We start from the raw sequence: 12,501 nt of genomic DNA on the forward strand, positions 1-12,501 counted from the left end.
ACGTTTTCATAGAAGTAGTTGATACTTAGAGTATTTAACACTCCTTCGATCCATTTGAAAGTAATGAAACTAAAAGGAAAAAGGACTGCTCAGTAGAAGAATCCAAATGCAGAGAAGATCGTGTAATAGAAAAGTTGAAAAAGATATTTTTCACGTGAAAATAATCTACATTGTTTTTCTTTTACTCAAGGAAAAGTGTACCCGTTTCCACACATGAGATGTACCCTTAAATTATTTTCAAGAGTCCCTTTGTGTCTCTCTAGGGCCTGCAAGCATTCGGCCAATGAAAAATATCACGGCCATCGCAGGACGGGACACGTACATCCACTGCCGTGTGATTGGCTATCCGTATTACTCCATCAAATGGTACAAGAACTCTAATCTGCTTCCTTTCAACCACCGCCAAGTGGCATTTGAGAACAACGGCACTCTAAAACTCTCAGATGTGCAAAAGGAAGTGGATGAGGGAGAGTACACGTGCAACGTGCTGGTTCAACCGCAGCTCTCCACCAGCCAGAGTGTCCACGTGACGGTCAAAGGTAAGGCTGTTCTCCCTGTCCCCACACGTCTTGCCCTTACTCAGCTCTTTCACCAGAGGGATGATGAAGAACAGGGGGGATCTTAGAAGCTGCATGTTTACAGTAGGACAGTTCCAAAAACAGGAAGGAGAGAGTACCTCACATGTTCTGATCTCTTGACTCCTCGATGCATCCACTCCTGCATCAAGATCTGTGGTTGATATGATTTTCTTTTCACGTGGAATTTTTGGTTTGGTTTTCCAGAGGACATGTGTTGTCAGTATTACCACAAGAAGAGAGAGAGAGAGAGAGAGATCATTGGCTTCGTTACCTAGTTGTCCGACAGATCATTTTAAAACACAGGTAGATCTTCCTCCACTTACGATGGGGTTACGTCCCAATAAACTCATTGTAAGTTGAAAATGTAGTAAGCCGAAAATGCATTCAATATATCTCACTACCAAACCTCGTAGCTTAGCCTAGCCTACCTGAAACATGCTCAGAACAGTAACATTCGTCTGCAGTTGGGCAAAAATCATGCAATGCAAATCTGACTTTATAATAAAATGTTGGCTATATCCTGTAATGTATTGAATACGGTACAGAAAGTGAAGAACAGAAAGGTTGTGTGGGTGAAGTATGGTTGTCCGTTTGGGTTGTTTACCCCTGTGACTGCTGGCTGACTGGGAGTCGTCTAGCATCAACGTGAGGGTATCTACTGCATAGCACCAGCTCTGGGCGGCGGGGGGGGGGGGGATGTAGGTTCAAAATTCAAAGTACAGTTTCTACTGGATGCACTCGTCTTCTACACCATCGTGAAGTGGAAAAATCAGAAGTTGAACCATCCTAAGTTGAGAACCATCTGAATCTTTGTTTTCCTAAAAAATCCTGAAAGCACGTTCTTGCAGAATCCTACCAGAAGAGGTTTTCTGTAACAGATCAAGACTTCAAACAGACATCTCATGTTGAATAGATGATCAGGTCAAAACAACAACATAGGAATTATATGATTAATGAGCTCCACAGAAAAATTCCTTGATTTTTAAATGATTCTTTACATCTTGGTTCACCAGGATGAGCTTTGGGGGATGAACAAAGTTTTCCATGGCCTTCCCCAACCTTTTTCCCCTATAAACCTTGTTAGTTTACCTTTCCAGGACACCTATAAATACACACACACACACACACACACACACACACAGATGTGCATGCACACATATAATCTGTGTACTATATCATATATGTTATATAATATGTAACATATATTAGGTATAATTTCACATTAATAATTTTGAATCTTTTAAAAATAGCCACATATCTTAAGACTTTTCTCAGATCATTAGAATTTCTTGGTAAACCAGACTGTGATAGCTGCATAAAACTTCATTTTGTAGTTGAATTTATTTCTTCAACTGCCATTCCTGAAACATCTGCTTGATGCTGGGCTCTACTCCAGGCATTGAGGGAAACAGTGATGAAGAAGGTAGACAAGTTTCTTCCCCTGTTGAACTCTCCTTCCAATCACGAGAGACAAAGAGTAAACAAACAAGACAAGCAAATAAACCAGAAAGTATAATACGATGTAGAGAATTAAAACATGTCAGTATCTTAAATATTAGCTGCATTGGAGAATTAGAAGCTAGATCAATGAATGTTTGGTGCTTTGCTGTCTTAAAATTCATTTTCTATCTGAATGAATGTCTTACCCACACATTGTTTTGTAACATAGTAAGTTGGTCATTTGGAAATTATTGGTTTGCTGAGTTAGGTAGATTTTTGAAACATTGACACAATTTATAATAATGTCAGAATATCACCATGGTTTCATCAGAAAAGTATTTCAGTATTGGGAAGCTGTCGAGTTCATAGTGACAGATACAAGTCTTACAAAAGTCTATTCTTTTGCTTGAAAGTTTCAGTTTCATTGTTTGCAGCAAATACAGTCAGTTGTGATCATAGGAGTGACAGGCTTATTTCTTTTTTTTCTAGGAAAATGTCTGCTAGTTACCCAAGCCTGAATAGCTATAGCTTTTAGGCAGCCATTCTCTGTGGAAACAATGGAATTCCATGAAAAGAGTGGCTAGTTGAGCTTGTAACTCAGACAAGTGCACAAGTACTTTGCTTCAAGACAACCTTCCTGCTCAGCAGACAGATCAAGTGCTTTGTGCATTTTCCCCATTTTGTTACACAGAGCATAGAACTCTGGAAATGTCATGGGCTTATTATTTTTATGGCTCCATAAAGTGTCCTTAGAAACTGCTTTTGACAAAAATTGGGACTGTGTGGTGGTAAACAACACAGTGACAGCTAGTACATTTTGGTGTCACTGCCATGATTTGTGTGAAGGCCCCAGCAGTCTTACCCACCGTTACTTTTGTGTATCTATGCAAATGTCACCCCAATGAGAAAGGTGAATAATACCTTCGTGTTACAGTGAAAATGATTATCTTTTTGCCATCTCCCTAAACTGTTCTCAGGGATCCCCAGAGGTCTTCAGATTACATTTGGAAAATATCTTGGTGCTAAATATTTCTTTCTTTCTTTTCTTTCTTTCTTTTTTTCTTTCTTTCTTTCTTTCTTTCTTTCTTTCTTTCTTTCTTTCTTTCTTTCTTTCTAAATTAGCTGCCACCAGAATATAAGCTTCTTTTTTAATTTATTTATTTAAATTCAAGTTAGTTAACATACAGTGTAGTGTTGGTTTCAGGAGTGGTACCCAGTGTTTATCACTTACACATAACACCCAGTGCATCAGCAGTCAAAAAGAATGAAATCTTGCTCTTTGCAACAATGTGGATAGAACTAGGGTGTATTAGGCCGAGGGAAATAGGTCAGGCAGGAAAAGACAAATATCATATTATTTCATTCATATTTGGAATTTAGGAAACACAACACATTACCATAGGGAAGGAAGGAAAGGAAAAATAAGATAGAGAACCTAGAGAAGGAAGCAAACCATAAGAGACTCTTAAATAAATATTTCATTTATTTCTAATATTTAACCATTTTGAATGATGTGTCAAGTGCCCTTCTCTATGCATTGGCCTTTATCTACTTGTAAGATGATTTATTTCAGGAAAAATTGCCAGGAGTGTGACCGTTAGATAAATGGATACAGATATTTTAATGTCAGGTTTTTAGGAGACATAAATTCAAACAAAGACCATTTGAATTATTCACTTATATTCTTAAAATGTTCTCGACCAGCAGAAATCAATGTATTAATCTTTATCCTTTTAATTTTATGTGACAGAAACTGACTCAAACTGGCTTATACCCAAAAGGAGAATTTATTGGCTCTTAATAACCAAAGTATCGATCATTTTAGAAAACAAATCAGATAGTTTTGGTTTCAAGAATTTCTTTTCTTCTAAGGATATATTATGTAGAATAATCATTTTCAGGTTCTTGGCGAGGATTGTCAAATGAAAGAAGGAACATATTATTTTGTGCAATATTTCATTATAGTTGCCTGGTGAGAAATAGCTGTCAGTGGGTGGGGAAGTTGAAGGGATTTGGGATCTGCACTGCTACCGGGAGGTTGGGGAAGGCTTCTCTGAGAAACTGACATCTGATCAAGGACACGGAGGTGGGCAAGATAGCCAAACATATACCTAGGACAAAGAGCATTCTAGGCAGAGGGAACACAAATAGTCAGGGGTGGGCCTGGCAACCTAGAGAACTAGTAGAGAGGCAATATGGCAGGAACAAAGTGGACACAGGGTAGAGGTATGGTCAGAATTAGCAGGGTCCTCTCATGTAGGACCAGGGCTGGGCTCAAAGGGTTTGAGTTTTTCCTTTGAGTGAGATGGAGGGGTGATCAGAGATGTCAGATTAAACAGAGATGTCACCTGGCCTGGGTTGTAAAAGGGTGTGCCTGACTTCTATTGCTGAGAAAAGGCTGAAGCCCAGAAGGGACAGAGAGGGGGTGAGGAGAAGACAGATTCTGGATATATTTTGAAGGTCTCCTCCATGGGATCCCCTGATGGATCGGATGCAGGTGTAAGAGGATAACATCTGGGCCTGAGCGATGGAAAGACTAGTGCTTCTGTCAGTTGAGCCAAGAGAAGATGCGGTGAAGCAATTTAAGGGAAGAAATCAGGAGTCTACTTTTGGATGTACTGAGCTTGAAACATTAAGTGGATCCACTAAATAGACAGTTGGATAGATAAGAGTGGAATTTAGGACAGTGGAATCTTAAGCAGTAGATTTGGAGACATCGGTGAATAAATAATGCGTAAGACACGGGCCTACATGTGACCATCAGGAGACTGTGTACCTCACTGCAGATTTTCACTCATATAGACAGATTTATCAATCCCTTAGTTAGACTCACAGTAAATTTAGTTCACCAAATATCTGAAGCTAAAGTCTGATGGAAATTCGTACAAGAACTGTTTGAAATTTATTTATTTATTTATTTATTTTAAATGTTTATTTTTGAGACAGAGAGAGACAGAGCATGAACAGGGGAGGGGCAGAGAGAGAGGGAGAAACAGAATATGAAACAGGCTCCAGGCTGTGAGCGGTCAGCACAGAGCCCGACGCGGGGCTCGAACTCATGGACCATGAGATCATGAGCTGAGCCAAAGTCAGACGCTTAACCGACCGAGCCACCCAGGCGCCCCAAGAACTGTTTGAAATTTAAATCTGTATCTTTAAATTTCCTCAATGAGGACAGATCAGCGTATCAACCATGATCCTATCGATTGCAAAGCGTAGGAGCTCAAATCAGACTGGTTTAATAGCAACTACTACAGTGTATAGGGGAGGTAGGGGTGGAGGTCAAGGTTGTATTGAACTAAACTTTGGGAGGGACAGAGAGAACGTAGGCCTTGGGGGAGGCCTGGTCTAGACCTTTAATTACCATCTGAAGCTTCTGATTCTTTGGTGTTTCCCTCTGCACATCGGCTTCGTTCCCCCTGAGCAGCCCTTCCATTCGGCAAGAAAACTGGCCCTGAGTGTCCCTGGGCTCACATGCCCTTTCCCCAATGGTTCCACATAGGAAACTTGTAGGGAGGGATTCTGGCTCCCTCCCAGGAATAGGCCACCACCCATTCCTGGACCAGTCACTGTGAGCAGACCTATGGGGTGCCTGGACAGGCTGCCCACTTACCCCCATACCTCCACACCAGGAAGAAGGTTGCACTTATCTAAAGAAAGAGGGACATGAAAGCAACAGACATTGCAAGCTGTCTCAAGATAGTGAATTAAAACACGAACGGAGCTGATCATGACTTCTGAATGTGTATTCACTTTACTTAGTAAAATGTGCTCGGTAAACAAAGGCCCCCAAGCAGGTCAACACCTCAGAAAATAAGTTCTGTCCAATAGCTAAGAATTCTCCCTGAAGGAAACCAGCCCCAGGGCCAGAAGAATAATGTTAGGCAGCAAACGCCAAGTAAAGACCATTGATAGAAAGCATGGGGGAAGGGGCCAGGTGGAAGGAAGACGTCAGGTGCCGCAGGAAGTCAGACGGACAAGGGGACGAAGAAAGCAGAAAACCCTCTAGATGCGGGATGACGTTGAAACCAAGCAGGTCTTGATGAAACCTACAATAGACAAATGAACAAAGCAGGAGACGTCCCCGGCAGTCTCTGATGGTAGCCTTCTGGATGACAGGTTACATCTCCATGGAGCCCACCAGATGAGACTATCACACACTAACAAACATTTGATGGGAAAAACCTTAACAGTGGGTTTGCCAAGAAGCCTGGACTACTGAACTTGCTCAAAGAGGTGTTGAGTTGGTGTTCTTTGGATGTGTATAGCCTTTCGCGCAGATGTCTTGGCAGAGGAGAGAGTATAGACTTTTGGTTAGTCGTTGCTTCAAAGCATGTTTTAAGAGGAGCATCTTGTGAACTAAATACAGTTGTCGGCTATCAGTACTCCAGCACATCCCCTTTACTTTTATTTAATTTCATCTCTTCTGTGTTGACAGATCAAACTGTAGACACCAAAGGAGGAAATTGCAGGCTGGGTGTATAAGGATAAGCCGGCGTATGTCTGTGTGGGACTTCCCAGATGAAAAATAATACATTCTTGGTTTCTATGTATCACCTGACATCCCCTTTCATTTTTTTATTCATTGGTCACAGTTACCTGCATTGCACTGCAGCAAAAATATTTAGAGTAATTCAGTTTAAGACACTACCTGCATTTCTTGCTTCAGATGACTTCTAACTTTCAATATATAGTAGTAATTATACACCATGAGCAATTTTAGCCTTTCCTCAGATGTTATTAGAAAGGTTGTAACCGAATTGACTTCTGAACATTTACATTTGGATTTTAAAATGTTTTGAAATGAAATATGTAAATTAAGTCATACTCCAGTGGCCGGGATTGTGGTCTATCAATGCTTTTAAAAAATTAATAACCTTTACTGATTTCAATTAAGATAAAGGTTATGATAAGGGAAGAGATAAGAAATCAACTGAATGATAGGAAAAGACAGATTTTTTTGCTTTGTGAATCAGGATTGAAAGACAGTCTTTTCTTATTTATATAAATAACAGCTCGATTACCTTTCTGGTTACACTGCACAGTGAATATTTTATTCGGATAATTTCAGAAGAGCAAGTGTGATCCCTCACACGTCGGCTTCCTTGGAAAGTGGGCACACTCATTGCTGTCAATAATGCCACAAACTTGGGGGGCCACACCATTTCTGTCTTGTTTCCAGGAGGTTCTTTTTTTTTTAAACACTGAAAGCATTTGTGTGTGGGAGGGGTGGTGCGCGTCTGTGTGCGTTTATTTCAACAACATTTGGAAGCAATATTATTTTCCAGCCATGTCCTTTTTGCTAATAGTCTTTGCCCTTTGCTTATTTTGTAGCATTGACCTACAACTTTGAAAAAAAAAAAACAAACTTCAAAGATCAATTTAAACACCACGTTAACTATTGATAATACCTAAAACGTAAGCGGTTCTGAATTATATTAACCAACTAGAAGCACCATTGTGCTGCTTTCGAGCATGTAGGGAGAAATGAAAGTCAAAATCCCTTCACTTCATTTCAATTTAACAAGCAGGGTTATATTTAACACATTTCAAAGCTTTTTCTTCCTCATTTTAGGTGCCACATTGAACTTGAACAGTGCCTAATTGAGTGTTTTAATTGCTAGGGACCAGCACTGCCAGGAAAGTTAATTGGCTGCTACATAAAAATGTCACCTTCTATTTATATTTATATAAAACTTTATAGTTTACAAACACTTTCATATGTGTAACCTTAATTAATGCTCACAGTGACTCTGTAATGTACATAAAGCATGAGCAGAGAAGCGGAATTAAGAGCGTGCGGGAGGCTTGCTCAAAGCTGTCCAGTAATGTATTCGGGATTCAAATACACGTCTTTGGATTCCAGTGCAGCCCTGTAGTGGGCCTTAGAAAAGCAATCGGCATTGCAGTGGGAGGCCACGGGGGAGGGGAAGGAGATCAAGGCAATGAACCCAAGAAGAAGGCTCCTTGAAAAGTTAAGAAAGAAGATTATTTAACAATTAGGAAGGGCGTGAGGTTATTGAGGGCTTAATTTAAGAGAGAGAATGAGAACTAGTTACAGTGATGAGAAGGAAAAGGATGAATGGATTTGGAAAGTGAGGGTGGGTAAGGACCCGAGGCGACTCCAGAAGTCCTCGCCTGGGTGACCGAGAGGCTGAGACAGGGAGCCTACGGTAGTCATGGCTTGGGAAGGGCTTTTGGAGAGTGAGGTTTGGTTGACAGTCTCTGGACCACCATTCTGGATTCGGACCACAGGGACTTTGGAACATGGGTTTGGAGGGCTCCAATGAGTAGAGAGCGACAGTCAACACCGTAAGAGGTCAAGGTGACTGAGGAGCATCAGGCTTTCACAATGCTTTTTCATGAGTTTTTAAAAATCAGTGTTGGCCAATAATGAGATGAGATGATGATGCTCGAAACACAACAAGAGCGATCACGGACATTAGCTCCCCCTTAGTTCATTTCACCGTGATCGTGGTGGCACTTTCCCATCCTAATGGAAGACACGCCTTTCTCATGCCCTGCTTCAGAAGAATTAGGCGCCGTTGGCAGTGTTTCCGGCCTGACCGTAGAGACCTTTTGCGTTCTGCTCCCTGACAGGGACAAGGCTCTGCACCAGTTGACGCGTTCCGCCCCCAGCACAGCTCTTTGTCCTCCCCTGCACCTGCTCTGTGGCCACGACGATCTGGCTAGTGCTGCTGTGGGTGCAGCTGGGGAGGTGGAGGCTGAATTAAAAATGGGGCTCGCCTCCCATCTCTGAGCGAGCAGTCGGGAATCTGCCTGCCGATGACATCATTCTTCGGGGGCTCCTGACAGCTGATGCCGTTTGGCCCCTTTGGCCCCGGGAGAGGCACGGCTCTGTGTGCGGCACCATGGGCAGGGGCATCCACTCCGGACACTTGCCCCTCTGTTGTTCCAACCAGCCTCGGGACCCACCTCTGTCAGGGATGATGTTCTTCTCTCTTTATCAGCTCCGCTTGCTGCTGGGGTCATTGTTAGTATTGTTTGGGGGGAAATGCGGCATTTCCAGGCTAGTTTTCTCTTTCAGGTGCCTCATTAAAGTTGAGCGGCGTTGAATGTAGGGTCCTATTTGCTGGGTCTCGCGTGGCCTTAGACTGTTGTCATTCACAAAATTTTTGCACTGATTTTCAGCAACTGCTTAGGGAAGGTATAGTTTCTCTTATGAATAATATGGGAGAAAATAGACCTAGTAGAGGAATGTAAGGTAAGGTGGTAAATGTGCATTCCTTTTGTGGGACTTTGTGGTTTCAAATGGAGATTTACATTCTTTTGGTGACTCCCAGTGTGACTGAAGAAGGCTGATGAGGTGGGGGACTTGTACCACCCCCCCCCCTTAATAAACTACCAAGGAGGAGTTTAATGGGTGCAGGTGGCTGCATTCACTCCCCTGGCTGACGATTTACGCTCTCAAGCTCCCGCAGGAGAGAATGACTCTCCTTTGGTTAGGATGTCAGAAATGAGCTCTGAAGTCAGCTTGACTGTCTTCTTCAGACAGGTTTGTCCTGGAGGTGGAAGACCTTGTAATCCCCCCTTTGATTCTGGAAAACGAAGCTGGTACCTTTCTTCAAGGGAATCCTTCGTTAGATTTTTTTAGAAATGACACCCCAAATTGTTTCTCTCTCAGTAGAAGAAAAGGAAAAAGATTATGTATTGGCTTTGTTACGAAGTCAAAGAATGCAGGCTTTTACTCAGTTAAAGCTAAGATTGTGGAAGAAATAATATTTTGCAATACTGGGGCTTGTTAAACATGGGAATGTGAAGAAGGAGAGAATTATGTAGGCATGAGAAAAAAAGAAAGGATGACAAGAAAATTATTGCACTTTCCCTGCCTAGCCTGTAATCAGTCTCTTTGCAAACATACACAAGTGTACTTGTACCTATATCCAGCACACAGTAAAAGACCCTCAGGTTGTGCTTAAGTAATATTTTTCTGATAATATTTTAAGTCAGGAAAAAAAAACCCACCTCTCAATTATTCAAAATCATGCAGTGGGATCTTTCATGTGGATTGGTACATATTATAACTATATAACTTTGTGCACATGTGATATATAAAATAATGTTTGCGTATTTTATTTATACTTATATATAAACATAAAATATATGCATCAGTTAAAATCATGCATAAATATTTATATTTATATGCATTGGGTGCTTGGGTGGCTTAGTCAGTTAAGCTTCCAATTCAGCTCAGGTCAGGTCTTGATCACAGGGTCATGAATTCAAGACCTGAATTGGCCTCTCTGCTGGGCATGAAGCACAGAAAGGAGGTTATTTAAAAATTAAAATTATTTAAGATCATTAAATATATATATACACACACACTATTCATATATAGATAGACATATTTGAGTATATATAAGAGATGCCTGCATATGCATAAATAGATGATACAAAGGTAAATCCTTAGGGATATTAATGAATGTGGAGTTCACCTAGATGAGACTACCGTGTGATACTCACCTTGCCCTGGACTGAACCTGCATTTTTCCCGACTCTGTCTGCACAGACTTGTGCAGTGCCCCACCCTAGGCTCTGAGCCCGTCCTGATTCTGCACAGCCCACGATCACCGTAGTTCTTCCTCCTGTTGGACACAAATCTGCCTCCTCTAGCTGTTCCCTTTTTCTCTGGTCCCATTATTCCCTCCAGGGTGGCACCGAACAGCTGACCCCCTACCTCCCCGGAAGCTGCCTACTGAGTATTTATGTGTGTATTTATTTATGTGTGCACTTATTTATGTGTGTACTTAATATACTTATTTTAAATCTACTTTTTAATGCCCTTATTGAGATAGACATATAAATGGGGGCGCCTGGGTGGCTCAGTTGGTTAAACATCTGACTTCAGCACAGGTCATGATCTCACAGTTTGTGAGTATGAGCCCCGTGTCGGGCTCTGTGCTGACCGCTCAGAGCCTGGAACCTGCTTCCGATTCTGTGTCTCCCTCTCTCTCTGCCCCTCCTCCGCTCACGCTCTCTCTCTCAAAAATAAATAAACAAAAAAAATTTTGTTTTAAATAAAAACTTAAAAAAAGATAGACATATAAATGTATATTAAAGCATGCAAAGTAAACCTTTTTGCTGTTGTCCCCCAGTCCTTTGACACTGTGCCTCGTGCTACGATGAATATTCTAGTAGATGTGCCCCTGTGTGATATTAACTTGGTATCACTAATGACTGCAGAGCGCCCTCCAAAACACACTTTAGGCTGCTACCAGCCACACACAAGAGTCCACATTTCCCCATATCTGTGCCAGTGCTTGATATTATCTGCCTTTCAAAGTGTTGCAGATCTAATGCCTGTGGATTTTATTTTAATTTGCTTTTATTCCATTACTACTGACGTTGAGCATCAAACTCTTCATTATTAGATATCTGGGTATTCCATCTGTGAATTTCCTTGGCCCACCTTGACATCATTTTTCCTGCGATTTTTTTCCTGCTTTGCTGTAATTCTTCCATGTAAATTTGAATCTCTTATTACATAGAAATGGTTGTGAGTACCTTTTTCACGGCTGCCTCTCAGTTGTCTTCCATGGGGTCTTGATTCAGAAATCCCTGAGCTCATGGAAGATCTATTCCTACACTATTTTCTGTGTTCACTCTATGTTTATATTTCCACTGTGCACATTTAGGTCTTTAGTCCACGTTGAGAGCTGTAGATACAATAGAAGTGGGTGTCAGTGTCTTCTTTGTCTATATATTGAGACAGGTTTCCCAATACCATTAACTAAATGACCCATACTTTCCACTCTTCTCCATATACCGAGATCCGACGGTGGTGTCATCACAGACAGTCTTAGTTTTGTGACATGTGCTAATGCTTTCTTTGTGGATCTCTTATCCATTAAAAAAAATGTTTCTTCTTACATTTGTTGGTCGTAAATCTGTGTATATGTGGTCAATTACATTTAATAGTTGTGTTATGTGTCATCTCTAGCTTTTCTTTATCCCCTTCATTGATCAGTTATTAAACTGGGTGTTAATATTACTAAGTATAATTGTTGATTTACCTATTTTCTGTCATAATCTCTGGGTTGTTTTTGTTTGTTGTTTTTTTTTTGTCTTCAATTATCTACTGTATGACTCAAAAGTTCCTCTTCTTGTCTTCTTTGTTTCACATTTTTCCTAGGAGATCTTTTCTCATCTTTAGCTCCTGTTTTTCTGTAGCCTTTTGTTTTATGATGTTTGGATCGAATTTTTTTTAAATGTTTGTTCGTTTTTGAGACAGAGACAGAGACCGAGCATGAGCAGGAGCGGGGCAGAGAGAGAGGGAGACACAGAATCTGAAGCAGGCTCCAGGCTCTGAGCTGTCAGCACCGAGCCCGACACGGGGCTTGAACCCACAGATCATGAGATCATGACTTGAGCTGAAGTTGGACTCTTAACTAGCTGAGCCACTCGGGCGCCCCTGGATCTAAGTTTTAATCATGTATGTGTGTGCATGTGCGTGTGCATGTAC

At 41.3% G+C, this 12,501-nt stretch overlaps 1 protein-coding gene across 1 annotated transcript in view; it reads left to right on the forward strand.

Moving 5' to 3' along the window:
• Positions 1-12,501, forward strand: part of DSCAM (DS cell adhesion molecule) — a gene marked incomplete at its 5' end in the record, with an annotated part of 763,637 nt that overhangs the window by 475,135 nt on the left and 276,001 nt on the right. The window contains one exon of the mRNA XM_043595968.1: positions 264-539. Within this exon, the coding sequence (XP_043451903.1) occupies positions 264-539 (276 nt within the window). The remainder of the gene's footprint in view (positions 1-263; positions 540-12,501) is intronic.

Source organism: Prionailurus bengalensis, chromosome C2 (assembly GCF_016509475.1).
Source record: "Prionailurus bengalensis isolate Pbe53 chromosome C2, Fcat_Pben_1.1_paternal_pri, whole genome shotgun sequence".
Lineage (NCBI taxonomy): Eukaryota > Metazoa > Chordata > Mammalia > Carnivora > Felidae > Prionailurus > Prionailurus bengalensis.